Genomic DNA, 26,864 nt, shown 5'->3' with positions numbered 1-26,864 from the left:
CCTCTGTGCTGTTGTGATATACATCCACGGGCACGCAAGCGTCACTGTGTGCTGCGAGCAGGCACGTATGTCGCAGGCACTTAAGGCTTTCTCGACCGTGCAGATTTTTGGGGCTTTTTATCAAGATGAAACTATGCTTTGGTTGAGAAACCTCGATGTGTTTCCTCACTCTCAAACTCGAGCATTCAACTTGTGCAATCCAAAGTAAGGGTGTTACATCAATTCTTCAGAAGTAGCCTCAAACGCTGCCGAGTTGGTACAGCATTTGCCGTGTCACTTCGGCTTCATGATTTACTATCACTGTGCAGTTGGTTACAGGAAATTGGAACAGTGCTGACTTGCTTTTGAATTGTGGTCGAGACAGTTTTCTGTTGAAAACAGAAGCAGATTATCTCGACGAGAGGCCAGCAGATTTAGAGATGTACAGTATGCAATATGTTATCGCAGCGTAGTCGGCCCAGACAGCTGCTATCTGTCATAAACTCTGCCTATTGTTGTCCACACTACACAGCAACATGTGACCTAATCTAGATGAGCAGCCACTGAGCAAATACAGAGTGGAATGGTGTCATTTTTAATAAAGCTGTTTTATGGACTCCAGTCAACAGAGCCAGAGGAACAGGCTGAAACTTCCTTGTGCAAATGATATGGCAGTAGGAGTTTCATAACTTCCTCTGCGCAGACAAGCCTGTGGCAAGTCTCCTAACAGAGCACAGAGCAGCAGTCACAGACTGAGAGAGAGAGAGGGGGAAAAAAATAACCTCAGCCTTATCAAGATTTTCCAGAGACATTTCTTTAATTAGTTTTAATATTTCTTGTTTAGATAATGTCAGCCAATTGACAATTCGGTCCCAAAAGAAACGGGGCAAGGGGGGTGTGAGGGATGGGAAGGTTGGGGGGGGGGGACTGTGCACTTGTCTGATACTGAGAAAAAAAAATGGCTGATTAAACAGATTGCTTATTTCATTTGTTTTAACTGTATTTGCATTTTCTGGACAGAAATCAAATACCTTTGCATGCACAAACTTTTGCCGCTGATCGTTATCTCCGGCGCCCGAGCGATATGCCCTCTCCCCCCTCTCCCCGATAGTATTTGTTAAATTTACAGGTAAACCGTCGCAGAGAAGAAAGCTATCTCCGAAACATTAACTGTGTAAACACGCTCGCAACAAACCCCGCGCTCTCCACGCCGTTACGTGCTCTCCGACCGCCGTCCCGGACGTGGAAGCGTTCACGCCGGTGACGGGGCGGCGATGGAAAAGCAATTAAGGGCTGCGGAGGAAAAAAAGTTTCCCCTCTCTGTGAGATCTCGGAGAAAACGGGGCTCGGACCGTCGGCCTCACACAAACAGTGCTGATCAAAGCACGTAAACATCTGGAGCAATGCCTCTGGAACAAAGATATCTATTTATATATTTCTCTCTCTTTCTTTTTCGTTCTTTCCAAGATAACCGCTAAAGATAACCGTATTTCACGCATAAGGGAGCACTTAGAAAATGTTTAGACTGTGATACTGTAGCCTACCTGCATATACACCCCCCACCACCACCAACACCACCTGCCTCTCCTCTAATCTTTGTTTTTTCACAATCCTCACTCCCACATTAACACATTCTCTGCTTTTGTACTCATGTCGCCTCTCCCTAACCACCTATCTCTATCCCCCCCCCCCCCCCCCTTCTCTTCTGCACACACCTTTTCTCTTCACCGGGCAGCAGGTGTTGAGTGGTTATGTTTACTCCCACCACCACCACCACCATACCCTCTCACTCTCTCTCCCTGTCTTTCTCCTGGTCTCTCTTTCGCTCTCTCTCTCTTTCTCTCTCACTGGCAGCTGGTAGGAGGAGGGAGAAGGCTATAACAGCTGCACATGAGGGCGGGTGGAAAAAAAAAAGAAAAAAGAAGCACACAAGGAAAACAGCTCAAACCCCCTCAGGGTTGTCAACTCCAATCCCCCCCCCCCCCCCCCCCCACAAACACACACCCCCAAACCCCACCTCAACCTCTGGCGTTTCTTAACCAGGCAAACAGAGGGGAAAACTGTTGCAGTTGGAAGACATCGGGTGGCTGAAGTGGGGGCTCGTTTTTTTAGCCCTACCTGGTGATCTCAGCCTCAGCGAGCAGGAGTTTGCGCTCCCAGAGGGTCTCTGTATAAAAGCTGTCTAGTAGCCTGCATGAGAAGTGTCCACTTAAATCCACTTACTACCATTTAATCATTTCGAGTTTGAAAAACATGTCACTTCCAAATGGAAATTGTGCTGAAGGTACTTACATCTGTTGGAGAATAACACAAAACAACGGACACCATTGGGGCGGGTTTTTTTTCACTCTTCCCTCTTTTTTTTTCACCCCTCTCAAAGTCTGAGCACTGTGTCTGCGTGTGTGTGTGTGTGTGTGTGTGTGTGTGTGTGTGTGTGTGTGTGTGTGTGTGTGTGTGTGTGTGTGTGTGTGTGTGTCGTTTTCACAAACAGCATCAAAATACATGAGATCAGCTCTCGGGCTTTGTTTGGCCCTGGCAAGGTTAGGCCAGCCTCATTCCAAATTTCCTGAGGGGGAACAGAGAGAAAAACGATTCCATGCAGATAAATCACTCGCACAGATCAAAAGACAAATCAGTGGCAAAGACAAAAGATGCTGACTCGCAGAGAACAATGGAGACAAGGAGATGTAGGTATCAGAGGAGTCGGCCCTAAGATCCCCGGCACCGCTCAATCAAACCTGCTAACCAGGGTTTGCACACTAGGTCAAACAAACTCTGCTTCTGTGAGAGGAAAAAGTGTATTTAAACTCATCTTACAAAGATGGGGTTTTTTTCAAGAAGGAAGGGGCTGCTGTGGTCTGATGGTTTAGTTTTGCAGAAGCACAAGTAGAACTGAGAATTGAGTTTCTGGCTTTTGCAAACTCATCTTCTAGTTTTGATTTAATAGCTACCCTGAGAATGGGAGATGTCCCGGTTTGAAAAGAAAAATGGGAAGAGAAAGAAAGAGAGGGGGTAAACTATTTGATATAAAGCGATGGTATGTGTGGGTAGTTGTGCAGCCGCACGTCTGTGCGGCTTGATATATGTGTTCAGCCGGGCTTTCTATAGTTCTGCATCTAAGACGAGAAGTCCTGTCCCATGCAGCCCTTCACGCATCACAGCCCACATTCTTCTATTAACTTCTTCAATACGAGCAATAAATAAATATATAGAATCCACAACTCTTTACCATGCAGCCATCACTTTTGAGAACCGAGGTGTCACGCAGACAAAAAAAAGAAAGAAGACGACGACGAGAACCAGCAGCACCCTCACCGATATTACCTTTTGATCAGACTGCTTCAGAGATATCAGAGGAAGAAACACATCACTTTTAGAGCTCTGTTTAAAAACAATTCTCACAAAGGAAGGGTCATGTGAAAAGCACCTTTGTGACTTCGCTTGAAAGCATGTTCCATAATGTAGAGGACCAAATTATGTTCAAAAACAGTTCACCATGCCCCACTGACAGCCATTATTTGATCCCCTCCTCTGAGATCCATGTATGATAACGCATCAATTTAGATTAAGGTGATATGAAAGAGAAATGTAAAATAGGCTTCAAGAGGGAGGAGCTGATGCATTCGAGATGAAAAAAATGATATTAAAATTAACACATTGAGCATGAGCACAGTCACATTTGACCTGTGAAGTGTGCTTAAGAAGAAAATATTATAATTTCCAAGCTCTGGGTCCAGATAGGCCGTGAGAGCTGTCCATAAAATCTGCTGAACTCGTCAAAAAAATGTGGCACAAGTCTTGACATCGGGCTTTATTCGAATATATGAGGAGATAAGGAGACCGACGGGGGCAGAGGATTTACCCTAATAGATTTGTATAGCTGGTGAGAGCCCCATTTGAAGTGTCCAAGGGAAGATCAGTGTGTAACTCTAACTGTTAAACGGAGCTGGGTCGAGCCCTCGGAGAATCTGACCCACGTTCCACACGGTGTTTGCCATCTCCAGTCCAAACATGTAAGATTTGATACTGCTGTTCAGGCCTGGAACAGAGGGGAAAAACAAGCCCAGTGCCACAACAAAGACAGGAAATTCAGCATAGATTCCTACTTCTCTCTTTTCTCCGGCCCCTCTATACCTAACAATGCTGGTAATGGAGAGAGAACAGTGCCCGGAGCTGGCAGAGACACCTGCGACATATTTTCTCCCCCACTCCCACTCACCCACCCACCCCCATCCACCACCCTCCTCGCTCTTCCCACCCCCTCGACATTAAAGTCCTTCACAGAAATCAGAATTTAATAAATCACCCCAGAGCCTGACAGAGTTTATCTCTGGGGGTCGCCTCCACTGTGCAGAGACTCACAGACAGACAAAGCCCGGCCCGATAAGATGTGAAATTAAATACAGTTAGCAGTTTGAGACAAAGGAGGGAGAGTGTCAAACCGAGCTTTGTACGACGTAAACGGCTGGCTGCTAGTCGGGGCGCGTGCACGCACACACAAACGACACCGAGACGGCGGGGTGATTCATTTCAGGTTTCCTCTCACATTTAGCCTCATTTGCATCATCCACTGTCAACATATCGCCTCTCCCAGATATGTTCAAGAGCTTTCATTAGACGTCCAGGGGATGACATCCTTTTTACCCAGATGCACCATTATTAATCACCAGCTCTTCTCCTATGTGGACTCATCTCCATCACGGATCAAACGCTATCTGCCCGTGTTTCCTTTCATTCAGCAGACATCCCTGACACCAGCCATCACTACAGCTAAAGGAGACTTATGGGAGTGTGTTAGGGCTCAGACGACCTTATGAATGCAGTACATAAGCATTTAGTACTGAGAGGATATAAATGTGAGGATTTGTTCGACACTGGTAGGATCTGTCAGCAAACCTCCAGCCGACTAACACGTGTGCCTCGCAGCATACCAACTGGAGGACTCTGTGAGACAATTAGTGGCACTTTGAAAAAAAGAAAATGAAACATCCAGTATGAAATTGCTGCCTGGTGTTAGAAGCCTGATTGCAATGTCTCCATAACAGTGTACCGTAATATTCTTTTCAATTAGCAGCGGTCTCCAGTTCACATCAGGATATGGCCGACCTCAGCTGTTCAAAGCTGATTTTTTCCCCCTGCTCAGTAGTTAAGAGAAAGCACAGTCAGGTTTCCAGGAAGAAGGCGAGCGGGTTGCTTAATAGGCTTAGCCTGGTCGTTGGACCTGACCTTTCCCTTTAACAATACCGGGGCCGTCGGGCTCGGGCCTGCTATGGGAACACAATGACCGTGGGTGAAGCCTAATCTTCTCCAACTCCATTCTCTCTGCTGACCAGACAGCCTTCATCCACAGCCTCTCTGTTGCTCCAACTGATGTCTTCCTGCTGAGACAACAGTGCCAAAGAACTGTCAACAGGCCCGGCCCAGCGGGGTCTCGGCTGGGACGCTCACACAGAGCCCTCTGGGGTCCGCAGGCACTGACACTCTGCGCTCAGACTGTGAGTGCCCCTACGCAGAATGTCGAGAATGACAGGAATGCTGGGTGCCATCACGAATCCTGATAACGCCGTACATCTAAGAGCATGATTAGCAGTCTCTGTAGTCAGCCCATCTATAGTTGTTATTTTAAAAAAAATGGGCTGGTGGATATTGTTGGCTTGTCACTGCAGTGCAGCAGCTTGTCATTTCAAATAACCTGATCCCAAACCTCCAGCATCACATGTCCACAACGCCGTAGCGCGTCCGTGATAATGGCAGATGATTATATTATTGCGTATGCGCTTAAAGTTTCGAGTTCAGTAAGTACAACTCTGGAAAAAATATGCATTAAAAGCTTGCCTTTTGATTTGGCCTCTACAATTGTTGTAGGAAGGCATCGGTTCAGATAATATTAGTCATTAATGTTTATTGCTAGGAAAAATAAATGGCTATGCTGTGGAAAAAGCATTACACGTCAAAGAGTATTGTAAATACGTGTTTATACACTCACAGATCCGGACCCACTCAAGAGATTAGCCTCGAGTGATTCTAAATCTCGTCATCCAAAGCCCATTTCTGTGACAAAATGCATCTGATAAAGAAAGAAAAAAGTAAAGAAATGCCTCAAAACTCAATTCAGTGCTGCGCTACTTAAACTTCTTAAGTGTTTGATCTGTGCAGGTGCTGACAAGGCTGTTCATTCTTTTCCCCAAATATTTTCTTGTTTTTATTTTTTTCGCCCCCCTCCCCAAGTTCAAATGATGTGCTGCAAAAGGTTGTTCTTTCTTCTCCGCGCAAGTAAAACTATACAAAGAGGTGTTTGATCTTTGAAATCCGATCTGTATTTCTAGCATTGTCTCCAGTTCCTACTGTGGCATCTTAAAGGTCAGGAGTGAAAGGCCATTTGATAACTACAGAAAGACCTTTCGGATTTATTACGCTGCCTTTCATCTCCTTTCCTGCGGAGGTTAAAACAAAGCATTGCATCCTTTGAAAAAGAAAGGATAAAATGGATCGCTTTGGAGCCTCAAGCCTCTTTTTTTTTGTCACTAGGGGAAGTCTGGCGTGCAGTGTACAAGGAAAACTCTAGTGGGATATGTTTCTGAGAGCGACGAGTCTTCTCAGGCACAATTAGCATATGTCCTCTCAACCTTCTACCAAACCTCTCAATGAGACCCTGAAATCCTATTGAGATATTATTACCACTCAAACAGGGCATTACATGAAACATCTAAAGGATGCACGCAACCGCTCGGTGCACACGCGCAAACACACACGCACAAGCTCAATGACATCCACTTCCCTCTGAATATTCCTTTCTTTTTAATGGTAACCTTGGGAGACGGGCCGCACCGGCGCGACACTTAACAGCCACTAGTCTGAGAAAAATGTTTTTGATATGCTTGTGTCATTTAATCATCCACATTCTGCCGAGGCTGTGCAGGACAATTTTGCAGGATATTAACTCCCATCTAAACCCTGGCTTGTATCATTTGTGGGGCCAGTCAAGCAGGAGTCCCAGGAGGAGCAGAGACTTCCTCCTCACAGTCGTAGTAATCTAAGCTTGACTGGGCACACACACACTCGCACGCAGCTACACACACAGACAAACACACAACTAATAGACAGGTAGAATCAACCATAAAGGAGGGAAGGAATCGGTAAACGTGTGGCACAAATAAAGGCCTTTTACTGACAGTCGCAACAGTAAAAAAGAAAAAAAGAGGACGAGTATATTTGTGATTTGGGTGATCAAGTAACAAAAAAACAACACAGCCCAGGGAGGTTGAAGCACAGCTACAACAATTTTACTTCCTTTTCTTTTTTCATTTTCACCCCAAAAAAGTTAGAGATTGAAGAGCATTCGTAAAAATGTCACTTTAACGTGATCCATTTGGACAGCTCACATTGCTTAATGGGGTAGGAAATTCATTTTTTTTCTGCTGTGGGACAGACATAGTGGATGATGTGATTCTATGCAAAATATATGAAGCCATTACTAGAAAAATGCATGAGTTTCAATAGTTGGGGGGGGGGGGGGGTGGGGTGGGGGGTGGAGAAAGTATCTGAGTGCACGGAGGCTATCCCTATTCTTTACCAAGAAGCATCGCATACACACACACACACACACACACACACACACACACACACACACACACACACACACACACAATGCAAAAGACAGCAAAGGCAACTGATGAAAACCATTTTTGTTCCGTCACAAAGAACTAGGTCACCCTCTCATAATTGTCAATCATGCAATAAATCTCTCTGTGGCACAAATGAATACAGCATTGGAAATGAGACAAAGCTTATTGGCATGCTATGTCAGCTTGACTCAATTCATCCTCCTTTTCACACAAGACCATTCATATGTGAAGTTGTGCGAGGGTGTCTCTCTCTCTCTCTCCCACGTTCACACTCTAACTCTCCTTCTCTCTCACACACACACACGCATACACATACACTCTCTAACGGAGCGCCCAGCACGCACTCGCGCGCAGGCGAACACGCTCACACGCTCCTAATGTGAAAGACACACAGGGTTAATATATGTGGACAGACCATTTCAGCCAAGGGCCGCTTTATTATCATAACCATGTTTGTTTCCATAGAGAACGTGTCTCACTGTATTTTCTGCACTACTGTGGAATTACTCGCAACGTACACAAGCGACTGTTGCAGCGCATCACTTTCAAGGGATTAGCACACGTACGGGCAGAGTTTGACAGCTTCAGACGGTCGAAGTTATCACAATCACGTGCAAGCTGTATTTGTTTCCAATAACGATGAACAACTTGCTTTTTTTTAAAAATCTTTTATTATGAAGTATTAAACTAAACTCACAAGCATTACCAGGTGTACAGTGGTTCTGTTTCCTGCTATCTGATTGGCCGGGAGCATTGGCTTGACGCAGCACTACAGCTCCATCCACAGAGGTTTGTGTCACGTCTCTTAGGACCCGACTGTCACTCTTTAAGAGGCGGGTAATAATAGCCAGGCGCCACAGCAAGTGGTGGCACAGGCGATTTTAAAGAAACATCAGGGAGACGGTGACATTTGAGTCTGCGAGGAGAGAAACCCAAGCGCCGCAACCAATAAAGACTCCCACCGATATTCTCACTAGGCTTACAGGGGAGAGACACAGAGGCAGAGAGTGAGGGGGCGCGAGGCAGAGAGAGATGTCAGTGTTAGATGAAAATGTGTTGACCTGGAGATATTGATACCCCCGTTCATAACCTCTACAGGTGTGCGTCAGGAAGCAGCTCTGGGTGTGGCTCTCTCTGTGGATAAAAGCCAGAGTTGCAGACCTCATTGTTTCACAGCACACTGAGCTGTGCACGGTTCACTTTGAACTGGCGAGAACTGAAACTGAGAATAGAGGTACCCTAAGTAAATAGAAAAAAAACAACCACTTTTTGATTGGGCAGATTTATTAGCGAGCTTATGGTGATTTTTTTCTTCTTTCTCTCTCATCTTTTGAAAGACAGATCTGGAGCAATCTGTCGAGCAGCGCCTCACATCAATCTCTGTTGTTAGATGTCTCGTCTAGATATGACCTATTAATATATTAAGGTAGTCTCGCAAATAATCGCAGCAAGTGAGACAAAAGTGTTTTTAAAAATGTAAAAATAACACAACTCTTCATTCCCTCTTTGCAGACTCTGATCCCCAAGAGTTTCTGAAACTCCAAAAACCAGAGCCATGAGAGAAGCTTAGCATCTAGCCTGCTGGCTCAACAGGGAGCTTATTTTATGCACACTGTTCGCTATAATTCAATGCAACAAATTGACTGCATAAAGTGTTTCTGGTGTCTAAGTGAATTCAAATTCACACAAATAGCTGTGGGGATGTTTTTTTTTTGTTTTTTTTTTAATCGCAAGGTATTGACTGAGCAGATGCTTTGAACCACCGTAGAATGTGCTGCTAGTCTCAAGTGTCATTAGCTTCAGGGCTTTTCCAGCTAGCGCCAGGTAAAGATTAGATAACAATCAGCCCTTTAATAGATACTGTTGGAGGCACTGGAGCCGTTCCTGTGCTTTGCTGTTCTTCTGTTGTTAGCTTCAGATGAAGAAAAAGAGTGGAAAGCGATGTCATTTCCTCCCCGGTTTCTTCTCTGTGATGTACCGCTGAGCCCAGCAAGGAACACGGCTGTTGTTAAATTACATGTAACTGTTGGCTCATAGCAGAGTCATTGCAGAGTGGCTGTCTGTCTGCGGTTAAGCATTCCTGCTAGGATTTTTTTTTTTAGAGGCACAATTCTTTTGTGTGCCTATTTTTTTAAAGAGATGTTGAACATATTTAGACATGAATTTGAGAAATTTAACTTTGTTATGAAATTCATTTATGATTAGTTGACCAGCTCCTCACAATTCTAGATCAAACGTGAAAAAACAAAAGAGACGAAAAAAAGAAAATTTAATTTAAATTGCTCTATGCCGGACAAAAGACGGCTTGTGCAGATTCTTAGCCCTTACTCCCACTGTAATGAAAAAAACTGCTGTATAATATGATGAGCATTACTTGAAATTCCAAAAAAAAAAAAAAAGTACAAAGGGCTTTTTGTTGGAGGACTTTCTTCTCTTAATATCCTCCAATTATTAAGGAGGAGTACTGCATTGAGCAAAAGAGCTCCAAAAACATTGACACTGGAGGAATAACATCTGCATGTTTACTCAGGAGAAGATTCATCCCCGATAGCCTCCACGAAAATGAAGAGGGGGAGAAAAAAACAAGGAGAGGAAATTTGTGGAATCCCATCTGAGATTGCTTCCCTGATGGATTCCTTTTCCTGTCAGCTCAGACGAGAAATGAAGCCGGGGAAAATTAACTCCTGATACAGCTACGCTGAATTAGACAGAGAGGAGGGGGGAAGAAGAAAAAAAAACCAACAGACTTTTTAAGGATTCCAGCCTTGTCATTTTCAATTTTCTGCTCTTTGGACATGCTTGTATTCAGATTCCCCAACATCTATTCGCCATATCAATCCTAATTAGACAATCTGGGCCCACGAAGGATGAGAGCGGAGTTATTTGCATAATTTAATCATAAATACTCAGTGATACATATTTCCAAATGCATTTGTACAATTATCTTTTCATCCTTGGGGCAAAAGTATTAATATGATTAGGCAATAATTCTTTAAAAAAAAGGGAAAATAGGAAACCAGCAAGTGTGCACTCTTTTTTAAACTCCAGCTTTGGGCTATATGAAAAATTAATTAATTTCTGAGGAAAATCAATTTCTCTATGTGACCATATTAGACAGAGCCAGGCACGGCCCTGCATTCCTCCTCCAATCAGGAAATCTCATCTGCTCCCTCTAACTTCTGTCAGTAGCATTTAACATCCTGGTACGAGCGTCTGTGACTTCCGCTGTGCTCCCTAAATGCGCTGTAATGCGAAAGAGCTCGTAAGTAAAGACGAGCTGGGGAGCTGTGACCGAGGACGGAGGAGAATGGAAATGAGCATGACCCAAAATCTATTGCTGGCGTGTTAGACAATCACTCACAGGTGAAAGAAATCATCAGGAAAAAATCAAACCGAGCTTAATGTGCAAGATTACTCGTGGATAGATGGAGAGATTTTAAACAGCTTAAGTCTAGGGGGAAAAAAAATCTAAGCTAATGCATGTCTATGGTTGAGGAACGTAGCAAATAAATCATTTTCACGCGCTGATCAATGCAGAAAGACCTGACGGACGTCGGCGTTGAGATTTTAAGCCACTTCGTTTCGCAAAGGAATTAATTGGTAATTCAAACTGCTGTTGCTGTTCCAGTAAAGGCATGCAAATAAGGCAGGAGCATGGACAACTAATGCGTCCAACAGGCAAATTAACAATACAGGCCTCTTTGCCATGCAAATAGCCTCTAAATCCACAAATGACATTAGACAGTGTCAAACAAAGCCTCTCTAACAAGTGAAATCTGTGGTTTCAACAATCTTGCCTCCCACTTCATTTAAAGCTATAGAAATACGATCCCGGAAAGCAGTGAGGACTTGATGTAATGTAACTTTTTTGTTAACTGAGCTTCTCCGTGGACCCCCTTCTCCCCAAAAAAACAAAAAAAAAAATGTTTTAATTTGCTCTTGTTCCAACTGAGTGAATGTCAAATCAATAAAGCAATTCTGATTTTCAAGGAGACTATTTGTTTTGCGGGAAAAGAAAAAAAACAAAACACCTTGCCACCATCTGCCAACTGCACAGTTGACTTGAGCACATGTACTGTACCTAATCAAATTTAGCAGAGCCCCACTGAAGGATTAAAATGCAAAAAAAAAAGCAGAGAAAGAACGAGAAAGAACCTTAAATGCTTCTTCTTCTTTCTTTTTTTTTTACTTCAATAAAGTAGCAAAGCACAATATGAGGGCCAATTTGGCTTTCAAGAAAGCAGTTCAATAGATTTGTATTTTAAACAGCTTTGTATACCATTATCTCTCTCTATCTCTCTCTCTTTCTCTTCCTCTCCCTCTCTTTCTCTCACTCTCTCTCTCTAATCAGGCATCTGTCACTCTGTTTTTGAAGTTATTATCGCCCAGGCTCCCTCTTGGATGTGGTTGCTGGGTGACGGGTATCTCGGCACCCACTCTGACTGGGAATGATTTGAATGGAATCCAGAAATCTCCCCTGAGTACCTGTAAACACATCCGTGCCTTGTAGAAAACAAATATATTATAAGAGAGCTCAGCAGAAGAGAGGCGGGAGAGAGACAAGCTGGCACCCTCAGTGGCAGCTCACACTGAGCGCTAAACAAAACAATTACCGTCATTTGCAAATATGTGTGTTTAGGCATAAACACTCTTGAAATAGGAACAAGAGAGGTGATAGCTCTCGTAGCACTCGCTGTCATATCAGTATCAATTAGACGCATTTGTTAAAGGAAAAAGGGGCTTTCGCCGTGACCTGTCACTCGCGACACTTCGGAGGAGGATCTGCTCAACTGAAACAAGGCAGGTAAAAATCTATTTAAGGGGAGCATGTAAGTGAAAAAGCCATCGCATTCCCAGCGGTGGGACATCGTCTGGGGCGTGTGGTTAACCTTCAGAGGTAGACAATGATTGTCAATTAACTGCTGTATTTCTTGCGCCCCAGCATCGGATAGCCTTGCCTCCACAAAGCACACCAATGAGAGATATGCGATATCAACACCCCCCCCCCCAAAGTCCCGCTCCCGCCCCACCCTCCGTGTTATAATAACCTTTCAGAGAGTTCAAGTGTCACACAGCAATAAGAACCTTTTTCATCCCACCGCGGGGAAAATGAAAAGGAAAACAAGTAGCTGAAACAGAGGGCTCCTGGAGAGGCCAGAGTCATAATGTTGGGGTGGGTTAGGAGGTGGGGGTGTGTGTGGGGGGGGGAATGAGATGGCAGAACCTGCATCAGTATGGGAGCAAGAGCGAACATGGCTAATCTGGCACGAGAGTCCTTAAGAAAATGAAGGGGCCGAGAATCGCTATATGCCGAGTGTCTTTAAAGATGAGCAATAATCACTACAGGGTAAGCAGACACAGTTTAAACACTCACTGTAAAACTAAGAACTTTAAATGAAAATAAATTCTAATTATTTAAATCTTTTTATAAAACACAGGAAAAGGGGGGGGAAAATCCAACACGGCCTTTGTGAACAGCTCTGCTTTTATTTTTATTTTTTTTTGAGTTGTGCTAAAGTAAGCATGGTGGGGAACAATTTGGTTGGAGCTTGTTTGTGTCCACATCAAAACTAAAACAGCGGGATGCAGTGGTGCTCTGTGATGCTATTCACATTCACACTGTGTACAAAATGAGACGAGTGTTGTTTTAGCACAATAGACTGTGGGAGGGGGGGAAAAACAGCATGTGAAAAAGTAGGGGCCCATTGTATAGGAGTATTATTCACTTCATTGTTATCACTCTGCCACTGTATAAAAAGAGTAGTGACATCGTGGTAATGGGGAGAGATGAAAAGCTAAACTATCTCGGGCAGCGGGCTGTTGTTGTGTAACCTGAGCGGGTTAACCGGTGAACTCGTCTTTTTATCTGGAGAGAGCACAAACAGCAAATAAAGAAATAAAACGAGAGCAAATACTTCGGAGAGGGGACCTGTTCTCACCTACGGGGCAACCCGCGTCCCTGTGACTCGGGCCGATCATTTTGTCACTAGCTATTCAACGACAAGGAGAGCAAAGCACACATCCCCGCAAATAAAATCAAACTCTTTCTAAGTAACAGAAGCCTTTTATCCAGCGGATGCCTCGCTCTTCCATGATGTAATTCTCCAAATGGGGCAGGCAGGCAGGCAGGCCGGGTCTGAGTGATTGATTTCAGCCCAGCACAGGGAGAACCTGGCTGCTTTCAGAGACAATTACAGTCCTGTCCATGTGCCTGTAATAGCCCAGCACTTTAGCGTCATTAAAGCGACGCGAGGCACTGCATTATCCTTTAACCCCATCGCTGGCCATCCCCCCATTGACAACCCGGAGAGTTCAACCACGTACTTTGTCACCTGAAGCCCCACGCCAGGCTTGAGAGGAGGATCACCGCACTGTATGCTTCTCTCTGCGGAGTGTGTGTGCGTGTCTGGAGTGTGTGTGTGTGTGTGTGTGTGTTTTGGGGGGGGGGCTCTGCTCTCTTGACGCTTTATGTAAATGAAGCTTAAGCGCCAAAGTGCACAGGTGAGATTTTTGAGACGACTGCAAGTGGGATGGAAACATAAGACTGCAGCATATTTATACGGGAGAATAAAAGGGGGGTGTTTACTGATAGCATAGACTGCAACACAATGCTGTAACATAAATTTAAACATCTGAAGTGCACGACAAGCAGCCTCGTCACTGTAATAACATCACTCTCAGACTTCCTCCCTGTGCGGTGCGTGCTATTTGATTTATTTTTTTTTCTTTCGTTTGTTTGTTTTTCTGCTGTTTTTTTGCCCACATGTACCTTTTTAGTTACAGCAACACTTTGAGGCTTCAAATATACTAAATGTTAACACTCGTGGATTTCTTAATGACACAAACTGGCAATAAAGAAGAAGAAGAAGAAGAAAAAACATGCTTGCGCAGCAACTTGTGTGTACGCGTCTGTGTGAATATTTGCACGCTGCATCCGAAACTCTGAATTAAGTTCGACCTCACACGGTTGGGGTTTTTTCTGGAGGGGACAAAAAATAGGGGAAAAAAAGAGGATGCATGCTTTAAAAACTGAGACTCAAAAGTGTTTATTGCTACCCCTCCTCCCCTCCCCAACTGATGTGAGCCTTTCCATCATATTTGCATTTCCAGCTCATTTCTAGAGCCAGGAGATCAATATGGAATCAATCATACTGACAGGTAAGATGGTAAATTTGACCAGGCTGAACCATCCTGTGAGACTGAGCGATACATCAAAGCTAGGAGCAACAGGACAATAATATTTTTTTAAAGGCTTTTAATCAAATATTGATCTTCGCTTTAAATCACACTGATTTTAAGATATTTTTTTAAAAAACTCCAAAAATAACTGAATGGGTCAAAATGGTTTAATGTATTTATTTAAACACTCGTAGTCCTTTGCCTCATTTGATTTAGTGAAATCAAGTATGTTTAATTAAGACAGATAACTGAGTGCTCTCATGAATTATCCTTAGCACTTACAGTGTGCAAAAAGAAAAGAAAGCTCCTCCATTAGTGCACTGTAACCTCCCTGAGAAATGTCATCAATACTAAAGGGGGGTGAAAAAAAATCATACAAGAAAAAAGCTGGCCCTTTTTTTTATTTTTTTAATACTCTGGTTCCTTCTTGTTTACTGTCTGAAAACTCAAGTTCTAATTGAAATCATGCTACCCCCTGTGGCAAGGACAAATAATGAGGCATAGCCTAGTTTTATTTCAGTCATTAAAAAAATAAAATTGAGCTAAAAGCTGTCTAAAATTAAACAGAAATTGGAGTTTTAAAAAAAAAGAAAAGGCTCTTATTTGTAGTTGTATCTTTGTGGTGGCAGCTGTATAGCGAAAGTTTATTCAACAGCACTGTGAAACTCAACCAGGGTGTAGCCTACATTATCGATTCATTTGTTCAGAGGGAGACAGGCTATCCATCACGGCACAGCTTTGCCTTGCACGTGTTAAAAAACTTTCACTTAACTTTTCCCCTCTCTCTTTACCACTGGTGAAGTGCGCCGGTCTCTTCCTGCCCAAACACACCAGCCTCGGTGTTTGGGATGGAGTTTGACACACACACGCGCGCATTTTCACACACTCCGTGTAGGAATCAATTATTAAATTCGGCTAAGACAATCGTACGACTCTGACCGCTTGTTTTGCAAAGGCAAAATGTCTCCCCCTTTCTAGCTCCTGCGCCTTTACGCACGGCCGTGTGTGCGGACATTTAAACCCCCCAAAAAGAAAAAGGAAAATCCACAACAGAGCTCGCCACTAACCTCGCATTGGTGCAGTCGTTGTACAGGGTCTCGAAGTCTTTTCTGGAGATGAGTTTACAGCGGTTCACGCCGGGCTGGATGGCGCCGAGCCCTCTGAGGATGCGGACCTGCTCCACATTGCACACCACCGGCGTGATCTCGAGCCGCTTCAGCTTGGTGTAGACCGTATGCAGTCCGCCGACCAGGTGCTTCAGGAACAGGTCGAAAGCCTGAGGAAGGCAGATGAGCTCGCAGCCGTCCACGGTGAAAGAGGCGACTTTGGCACCGCGCAACTCGACCATCTTGCACTCGTTGTTTTGCGGTATGTTTTCAACAGGCGACGGAGTCGAGTACACGGGTTTGCTCGGGGGGAGAGCCGCGGTTGGGGTCGGGATGCCCGGGCTGCTGGTTGCGAGGAGCTCTGATCTGAACAGGTTCTGTCCGGGTCCCGATGGGGGGGCCAGGGATGGAGATGGTGATGAAGTTGTCGACGGCGGGGACGTCGTCGCGGAAGGAGTCGAGATTGGAGGCGGTGGGACCAGAGGGTTTGGTGGGATCAGAGCAGCCGGTACGGCCATGGTCACCTACAAGAGGGGAAGAGAGTAGCCGAAGTTCAAAGTAGAAAACCCAGCCTGCCGAGATACCCCTAAATGAAAGAATCCACGAGAGTTTAGCTCCTCAGATAAGTTGGAAAGTAAAAAGAGCTACCGAAAAAAAGGCGTGCTGAGTGAGGGTTTTTTCTTTTGGGGAGGGGGGCGAGCGGCGGGACAATGATCAAAGATAGGAGGAGGAATGACAGGAGGAAAATGAGCTGAAAAGTGCAGCTCCGCTCTGTGGATGAGTTGTTGTTGTCACACGGTACAGAGAGGGAGGAGCTAGGGGACAGTGGGAGCCTTTGAAGAGCAGATAACTGGGCTCCGGCCACTGCTCGCACGTTTCACGTCTGTTAAATGATTTCATTGCCCAAAGTAAATACGTTTATGCTGGATCATAAGTTGTAAAGAAAAGCGTATGTTTAAAACAAATAGTTTTTAAATCCCTTTTTGCCAACATTAATGCAAAGCTCACTTCACCTATGGCGATCAAGATTGGGGTAATGTTTTTTTTTAACTTTTGCTTTCATTTTCGTGCAAATACTAAAACAAATTTTTTTTTAATTAAAAAAAAAACCCCTCAAATGCTTAAAAAAACCCTTTTAATTCGCACGTTATTTTTGGTAATTTTTGTCATATTTACCAAGAATGCACGCCAATATGAATCACTGTTCAGCCGACTCCATCTGTGAGGAAGGATGTTTGGTCTTTTTATGTGCACATCCAAAGTGGCTGTAACTTTTTGTCTTGTGAAATATTTTTTTGTAAGAAATATGTGCAGTTAATTGCATATAAAGCTTTCATATATATATATATATATATATATATATATATATATATATATATATAAAACCCTGTCATGTGAGTTAGGGGTTAATGTTAATGTATAGATTACATAAAGGTAGCATATTTTCTGGTAATTTTGCAAATTGAAGTCAGACAGTAAAGATTGATTTCCAACAGCTTTATATCATCTTTCACTTTAAGTGCATCCACTCAGTTTTATGTACTGTCCATCTCAAACCCCATGATACTTTTCACAGGAGTCAGGTGAATATTAAAAAAAATGTCATGTAGGTTAGGGGTTAAAAAGTTCATGCACTTAAAGGTAAAACCTCAGAAATGAAAGATTTAAAATATTAAACAATATTATAATATTTTAGAACTGAACTATTGAAGTTAACCTGGTAAGAACACAAAGCCATAAACTCCAGGAAGTGCAGGAAAGAAAGATAAGAGAGAGGAGGAAAATAACAGCACTGCAGAAATGTGCAGGGTCAAGTCCATGTGCAAGTGTCTTGCTGCAGCTCATATACACTTAACTGCACATTTATTTCCAACCACTAAGGTACATCATGAGGTGGAAAACCTGACTTCCTGCCTTTCCTAACAAATCAATCAGTTTATGCAGGGCACTAAATCATGTACGGATTATTTTAAATCAGACGTTATTTTATTTAAAAGATGGCAGGCCATTATTGATTTCCTGGGACATTTGGATACTGCGTACATCACTATAAAATTCTTTGTAATCCATTTCCCAACTACCCGAGATTTCTAAATATCAAACTGGTTGTAAGATAAATTATATAAAGTATACTATACATATATGTCACGGCTTTATTATTTTGTTTGCGCAAACTTTTTGAGACAAATGTATTTCCCATTAGTTGGATTTCAGTTAGTTTCATTCTGGTGAGCACATCAGCACTTATTATGTATTGCACATCTTAAAGATTGTTGCTTATCTGTCTGCATTTGCCTTAATATTTTGTGTATTTCTTGTGTCCTGTTAGATCAGCTTTAAGATAAGCAGTGTGCCATTTCAAAATTATCATTCAGGGAAGAGGTAGCTTGTAGTGTAAAATCAATAGCTGCTTAAAATTCATTGCCAGGCAATCCATTTGCCCTTTATGTTGCTAACCTTTCACTTAAATATGCACCATATTAAGATTTCATTATATACAATGAATGTCACAACAGTTTGCCCACTATTTCTCTTGTTTGCATGGGTTAACTGCAAATCATGGCGCTTGTAATGTCTGAAAAATGACTTTCATTAAGAGTATGCAGAAAAAAATAGGGAAACTATATGAGCTTGAGTGGTCTAATAGGTATTAAAAGGCACCACCGGATGTGTATGATGTTTTAGATACAAAGGCCCTTTAAACAGACTGGATGTGTCTGTATCCAGTTACGAAAACAGCCACATAGCACAAAAACATATCCGTGAAGTGGTGAAAAGTGAAATCCTTACCTGATGTGAAATCATGTATTTTAACACAATCTCAAAGGAAACCATTTCTCAGCTTCTGAGAAATGGTTTTTAGAAAGTTTACTTGTGTCTCGAAAAAAAAAAAAAGAAGTGTCTCGACTTTTTCCTCAGGCGTTGGTGACCTAAGTATTGGCAGCTTGGAGAAACACTTTCAAATTAGCCCCATGAAAGGAGTTCTCTGTGGCCTAATATTTGGTTAACTAAGTAACATAAACAGTTAACACAGTTTTCCTAAAAGTACACAGAAGTAGAGTACATGTGGATGAGATTGCGGTAAACAAATGACTATGTCAAAATGTAATCACCCCCCCGTATGATGAATGGCATCAGGAAAGTGTTTGAAAATGTATGGATATGGGACAGGACTTGTGTATGATCAATGACACAGTATATTGTTTGATGTAATAATTTATTCACCCCATAAAGCTTTGATAAAACAATGTTGAAAAGCAATTTAAATTGAATTCATTTAAATGTCAATTCTCATGGTTAGGATTTTTCTATAATTGGCTATTTAATTAAAATAATTTTCATAGTCATTAATACAGCCAGCAACTTGTAGCGCGCTGACGTGTTTTAATTACATGGTATTAACAAAATTGATATGCTTTAGAAAGCATGGTGAATAAGAAATAATTAGACCAATCATACATCATCCTCTTATGGACATTAAGTGTATCACAATATAATTGATGAACTTAAAAAAAACGAGAAAGATAAATAACTTTAATTGTACAGAGTTGGTGTACAGAGCTGGGAACAAAGAATCATACTTACGATGTATTATATTTCAGAGGCAATTCATTATCTGTAACATCACTTAGCTCTCTGTGCCCAGCACTCTCCCCTAACCTATGATTACATGACATTTGAAAGCAGTGATACTGTGTAGTCTTTTAAACTGTCCTTTTACCCAGTCTGCATAAATCTTCAAAGTGCTTTTCCGCATGGGCAAATAAGAAGAGGAAAAGCAGCTTCAGACATAAGAATCATTTAGATGCTTGGAATAAAGCTCTTATTGATCATGAATATTTGTTTTCTCCAAGGTTATACTGCCTTGACCCCATCTATCCATAGACATCGGCCAACACAAACATGCCACTTGGGGTGAACGGGGGGATGTCAGAGAGCACTTTCTGATGGTGGAGGATGAGTGATAATTTTCGGCACAGTCTGCATCAGTGTCTTTCCATGTAGAAAGAGTGGACTTTCACACCTGCTGTCGAGTTGTTGAGTTATCAGAGAGTGTTTGTTCAGAAGCCCTTACTTTTCATTTACAGAGCAAAATATGATCCTTTGACCTACAGTGGCTCATTCATTAACCAGTCAGTGGAGTGCAAATGGGTATTACTTACTACATTCTTCACGCACAACTCTTTCTCAGCTCCTCTCATCTGTGCATTTGTTACTTTTTGTTTGTTTTATATGAGAGCAAATTGAAACTTTTTTGCTCTCGTTCAGATATCAGACATAGAAACTCTTTAAACTTTTTTTCACGATTTCCTTAAAGAATTTTATTTTGACCTCTCTTTTATGTATAAAGCCATGATGCATTGAGTTTTTCCTTTCCAGTCACCTTTCTCACTCACTATGTGTTAACAGACCTCTCTGCATTGAATCATATCTGTTATTAACCTCTGTCTCTCTTCCACAGCTTGTCTTTTATCCCGTCTTCCTTCTCTCACCCCAACCGGTCGCAGCAGATGGCCCCGCCCCTCCCTGAGCCTGGTTCTGCCGGAGGTTTCTTCCTGTTAAAAGGGAGTTTTTCCTTCCCACTGTCGCCAAAGTGCTTGCTCATAGGGGGTCATATGATTGTTGGGTTTTTCTCTGTATCTATGAAGTGCCTTGAGGCGACTTTTGTTGTGATTTGGCGCTATATAAATAAAATTGAATTGAATTGAATTGAATTATAAAGCGAAGGTAAAGTCAGTATTGTTAACCAAAGTGGTGAAATATAAAAGAAATAAACTGAAAAGTTCTGAAAGTCATAAAAGAAAGATAAAACGTCACAATCGGCCAGGATTTGGTGAACTGAATTCGTCTCTTTATCCTGCAGCAATTTTCTTCAACAACACTGCCAATATGAAACAAAGTAATTCGGTGCAAGAAGCTGTGTGTACACTTAACCTTGACAGACGTGCGCTGAGAGTTTGGGCATTGTAGATGCGCAGTCTTCGACCTCTTCACCCAATTGTTTGGACTCAGCCGAGCTAATAGAAATGCTCCTTCGCGCAATAACAGCTTTCTGGTAATGTAACTGCTCAAAGGAGCAAATGGAGCTCAATTCATTTTCAAAGCACCAGCCCCACCAATAGTACCACAATTAGAGTAGTCACGGCCCACATCCTCTAGTGCTTCATTTGATGCCACGCAGCTTCCAATATAACTGGGGTGCAAGAAACAGAGAGATTTGTGGATATCTAAATTGCTAAAGCAGAAACCTGTATAAACAGCGGTAATTACCGGCCCATTGACAGTCTCTCAGTGTTGTGCTCATTCTGCCACAGTCGCAGTGATTAAAATGAATCCTCATCGACTTCTCCATTAAAGCGCTGGCAGGAGCGATCCCGTGACCTTTCCCCATTGATTGAACATAACAATCACAATTCAATTGTAATGCAAAGAGAACATTTGTTATAATGTACACGAGATGCATGAGCCATTTCCTGGGAGCGGAGAAGGGTAATCAATGGAGTGACTCTTGGCATGATGCAAGGAGAATGAGGCTGTGTTTGCGGGCCCTAATTCATACAGCCTGCAGTGTATGATGGAAAGCAATGATATGCATGTAAACACTCAGATTTCTCTCTGCTCATCATTCAGCGGGATAACAACAAATTCTGATTTCTATATCTACATGCTCTACGTCACTGTGGTTGGCAGTGGTGTACATGCCTGCACTTTAATTCAATCTGAGGTTACAGTTTGCACTGCAGTCATACTGAGGTATCCCTTCCAAATTGTCTTTCACAGAGCAGGAAATGCCAAGAAGTGACTTAATGCAACATCTGACTCCAGACTACACAATACTAGAAGAGTTACTCAGCTGACGGCTGAGGAATAACCTAAACCGTTACGCTCTTGGAACAATCTCACATGAAGCTATACAGTGTGTAAGTGAGAATCGAGCAAGGACAAGCTTGTATAAGCACAATAACTAACGATTAGCCAAATTCGTGCAAATGAAACTACAACTTGAACAATCTGTGTGCCTGAGAAAAAGAAAAGCATGATAGGCATAACAACCCATGCCGTTCAATCCCCCTTTAAAAGCCGCACTCGATCATGTCTTTCAAAAACTGCCTTATGAAGAGTGTATGCGAATTATGTCCTTAAGGGATTTCGTTTTAGAATCAGGAGATTATAGTTTACACGGACATTAAACAGATTAAACCAGCCAGCTCTCTAAAGGCAGTTATCTAATGGAGAAAATGTGGTATGCTAATTGAGAAATTCCGATGGTAAAATTATATTTAAACCCCGCGCTCTCTCGCTCTCTTCCTGCTGGAGGATTTTTAGTTTGGCTTGATGAAATCAAATGGCTAATCACAGCCATAAGCTGAGAGACGTTAGCTGAGTGAAACAGTGTTTGCCATGCTAAAAGGTAATTGTCCCGGAAAACTTCATCGATGACAGATTCAATTCCATTTAGTAAATGTTTAATAAATGTTGTACAAACAGGCAGGCCTATCTCGCTGCGCTTGGAAAACAAAGGGAAACTTTAATTGCTTTAATCATCCCTAGCTTTGACGTTGTTATTGGCCTTAAAAATAGCAGTTAACAGAAACTGTCCTGCTGAGGAAATTGAACCACATTTGGAAAGCGATCCGTAATTAAGATAGGGGCATCCCGAGCAGCTAGGTCCCAGCAAATTGTTGTGACTAGGAAAAACATTCCAAGTCATACAAAGCTATTCAATTAACAGAAGGACCCAAGGAAAACAACCTCTCTATTATGTATCACTTACTTTAATCAGATCGAAAGCAATTGTATCCCTTTTTGAAATTCCCTTAACGCAAACATGTTAATTAACAGATAGGAAAGTGGAAAGATGTATTTTTCATTAGTGGGTAAAATAATGTTCCCCTTTAACATCAAGGAAAATCAACTGCTTACTGCAGTTAAACCAGTCAGCGGTGTAAATTCCCTGCCAGCATTTTTATTTAAAACCTCATTAATGTGCTTCAACCCAGCATAGCTGTACCTTTAATCTGCACTAAAAGGAAATAATGCGTTTCCTGCTTTATTTACCAGCCTTACTTAACAAGTGTTCCTGTACAATTAGAATTGTTAATAGATCTGGAAACAAAAGGACTTTGAAGGTGGGAAAGTGCTGACATTATTTCACAGGGGAAAAACACTCTTGAGAAAAAAGATCTGCTGTAAATGTAGTTTCCTGGAACACAGGCGTACTGCAATGTTAGTCTCTCTCATTAGAAATGCCATGCACAGGACATAAATCAAGGCCCGTAAAACATTTCATTGCCACACAACACTAAATTACACACTTGCTGGTTTGCCACACTGATTGTATTTAAACGTTGTAATTTTACTTTATTCCCATTAAATCTATGCAGAGTTTTACAATCCATAAACAGAGCATCCGTAATAAACGTTAATAAATGTCATAATTTGCATTTGGAAAAAAACACCCCGCTACATTTTTGCAAATATCAATCTATGAACCTTTCAACATTTCGTCAAACAAAATGCTAATTGTACCTTTAGGAATTTAGGAGACAAGTGACAAGAAATGAGATGCAATGTCCTTTGGAATCAGGAATCAGGGAATCAGCTAAGCGGGAATACATTAAGGGAGACACCAAAGCAAACCGGAGGAGGAATGTTCATATAGTGGAAAAAAAAGAGAATGACATTACATATATTATCATTATACAGATATGCCATTTAAGCATTTAAACACCTGTTTCACGTGACCCTTTGTTGCTCTGTTTTGTACTGATTCTCCCCACTTTCCTGCTACTTCTTCTTTACTTGATATACATGGAGAAGCTTACCCTCATTGGCTAATCCTTATAGCTTACTATTGCAGGTTTGGATCCCACTTCTACCTCCAGAACTTCCTTAATTCTTTGTGGCATAGATTCAAAAACAGTCCCAGAAACATTCCTGCTGCAGATTTGTGGGCGGCACCTTCGTGATGTGATTCTCCTGTTCCACCAAATCCCAAAGGTGCTCTGCTAGATTGAGATCTAATGAGGCCATTTAAGTACAGTGAACTCATTGTCATGTTGAAGAACACAGTATGACATGAATGACCCTCGTGACTCAGCTGCTGAAAATAACCATCAGAGGATGGGCACATTGTGGTCACAAAGGGCTCGACATGGTCAGGAACAGTTCTCAGACAGGCTGTGGCAAATAATTGATGCTCGGTTGGTACTAACAGGCTCAAAGTGTGCCAAAAAACAAACAAACTACTACATCACCACCAACCTGAATTGATGGTACAAGGTGGAATGGCTCCACAGAGAAAGTGCAGCTCATCAGACCAGCAACACTTTTACAGTCCGGTCTAATTCAATTTTGCTGAAACCATGCCCACCATAGCTTCATTTACCTTTTCTTAGCTGACATTAGTGGCACACAGTGTGGTCTTGTGCTGCTGTGGCCCATCTGCTTCAAGCTTTGACGTGTTGTGCATTCAGAGAAGCCTCTCTGCATACCTTTTTATTGTTGCCTTTCTATCAGCTCTAAGCCGTCTACCCATTCTTCTTTGACCTCTGCTGTCATCAAAGAGTTTCTATCCAAAGAACCAGCACTGACTGCGTGTTTTTCCTTCTTCTCTTTCGGACCACGCACTGAGATGATCATACACGAAAATTCCAGGCGATCATCAGTTTTTGGAAATATTCAACCTGCTTCTTGCACACCAACAACCGCGCCACACTCAGAGTCACTTACATTACCTTTCTTCCCCATTCAGATACATTGACTGAACTTCAGCAAATCCTATTAACCATGTTTATAAGAACAGATATTTGCTGTAATGAGCAGTTGAGCAGAAACTTATATAAGAGACGGACTATAAATGTATGAATGCTGTGCATTAACTGAGATTAAAACTATTACTAATGTCATGTTGAAGCTGTTGTGTGCAGTTGCATCAAAGCAAACACTCATTATTTATTAAATTACAGCACTTTAAGTTGTATCTTACATTAAGAAACTGTCAAACTTTAAAGTGTGCTCCTCAGTGTGCAGAAGAGTCTTCTTATACAGGCCAAGATTTATTAAACATATTATATTTAATATGTAATTTTTCCAAACTTACAGCATAACGTCCTAGTATGAAGCAGTGTATATTAAATACTAACCAGCTTATCAGTGCAGTGTTTAAAGTATGAACAATAGGACAGAAACGTTAAATTATACAATTGTCTTTTAAGTAACAGACAACTGCAGGCAGTTTGAGAGGAAACATTATATAACTTACACTTATTTTGTGTGTAATGCAAGATGAGGTTTGGTTAGGTTTGTGTAAAATTACCTAATTTCCCACAGCTTCATAAAGCTAAAACTACACAGCTGAACATTTGTAGTAATAGAGAAGAAACCATTTTTAATGGAATCATGTTTGGCTAATGCCCAATAAGTTAAGGGCGGTATTCACACTGAATCATTGTGTCATTAACATGAACACCAATACATCTTACACTGAGCAGGCCAAGCCAAATAGAAGCTGCTTGCCAGTCCAGCAGCATCAACAGCCATCAGTCATGGAAATAATCGGCAATTTGTAGCAGTAAGTGTGCTTCTTTGTCCACGTGTTTGCTTCACAGTGGGTCAGTGATTCTACAGTGTGCGATATAATAATTAGAATGTATTTTGTGAGTAAATACGAGAAGTCGTTTCTCTTTTTAGTATCCAAAATGCAATACATCAGAAACTCTTGGCATGGCACCGCCACGTTCTTTAATATCTCTCAGTTTGCATTAGGTCACCGTGTTCTGCCGACTTAAACTATGCATCCAACAACAATGATTATTCATGTCATTCTTCAAAGGTCCTTGAGAGAAGCTTGATGCAGCAGCGATTCAACCTTTCGTATTAATTCAAGCTTGGCTAAGACTGTACCATCTGGGCCCTTGTACTTCATGATTAATGCCAAAGAGTTGATTCATATGTGCAATTGGAGTTTAATAAACATGGATTTGGGAGTTAAATGGCACATACAAATGCTCGGGATGAACTCATTCATAGTATCTAATTTGTGTTCTCTCTAATAAATCCTGCACATAATTGCTTGGTACAATCATCTCCCAGATACACAAATATTGGGATTTTGTGATTAGCATAATGTGTTTCTTCCATAGAGGAAATAATCCTACAACTCTAAGATGCCTTCAGACATATGTACACAAGATTCTTTATTTGGTCCAAATTAACTTACTGCGGGTACAGCGTGATTAATACTGGCACCAAAAATAATTACTGTTCAACGCTGCACAGATTAAGCATCGAATAAGTTTTTCCCTTTTAAAATCATGTTGTTTGTAGTAGACATTATGGCTTGGAAAACAGAATTGACTTTGTAATCCTTCTCTTACTTATGCTCTCTTGATCTCTTTCAATGTCACAGTACTTAGTGGAGGCTTCATGAAGGAAGGTGCTACTACTGCTGGTAGTATCCCAGTCTGACACAAAGACACCACACAACAGTGACCTCTACAGGAATAGAAGAAATCAAGTGAATTCCAGTTCATGCTTACTTGTACTACTGTAACATTAGCCCCAAAATGATCACATTAAACATTGCACTCACCTGATTGTGTTCTACAAAAGCACAATCTTTGTTTCTAATAGAGTACAGAATTATATTTGTTTTATTACAAATACCAACAACTAAGAGCAATAGTAGTTTCTAGAAATTTGCATTTATGGCACAACTAAGAAGTTAGATTATTGTTGCTTATTGGCCACTGGATCCCTGTGGATGAGCCAGGACCAAGGCAAGTAAGAGTAAAGGTGTAACGCAAACAGGTGAGTTTACTGCATATTAACAATTAATGGCCTCCCGAATTCCAATCCCTCTTCTTTTAGCCCAAAACAAAGAACGGTGCCGATCAGTGTCTTTGGTAGCGTAGAGGAAGAACGGGTGGGTGCCAAGCCACACAGACCTCAGCCAAGTGCAGGATCACAGAGG

General features: G+C 42.0%; 1 protein-coding gene across 2 annotated transcripts in view; it reads right to left on the bottom strand.

The window, feature by feature from the left end:
- dachd (dachshund d) overlaps positions 1-16,967 on the bottom strand; it is a 94,317-nt gene extending 77,350 nt beyond the window's left edge. The window contains exon 1 of one of the 2 annotated variants that reach the window (XM_080904104.1): positions 15,851-16,967. In XM_080904104.1, the coding sequence (XP_080760230.1) occupies positions 15,851-16,407 (557 nt within the window). In that variant the 5' untranslated portion in view covers positions 16,408-16,967. The remainder of the gene's footprint in view (positions 1-15,850) is intronic. The other variant, XM_080904103.1, reaches the window with a different exon arrangement.
- Between the last annotated feature and the right edge of the window lie 9,897 nt (positions 16,968-26,864).

Source organism: Rhamphochromis sp. 'chilingali', assembly GCF_963969265.1.
Source record: "Rhamphochromis sp. 'chilingali' genome assembly, chromosome: 14".
Classification (NCBI taxonomy): domain Eukaryota; kingdom Metazoa; phylum Chordata; class Actinopteri; order Cichliformes; family Cichlidae; genus Rhamphochromis; species Rhamphochromis sp. 'chilingali'.
This window is presented reverse-complemented; position numbering and strand designations above follow the sequence as displayed.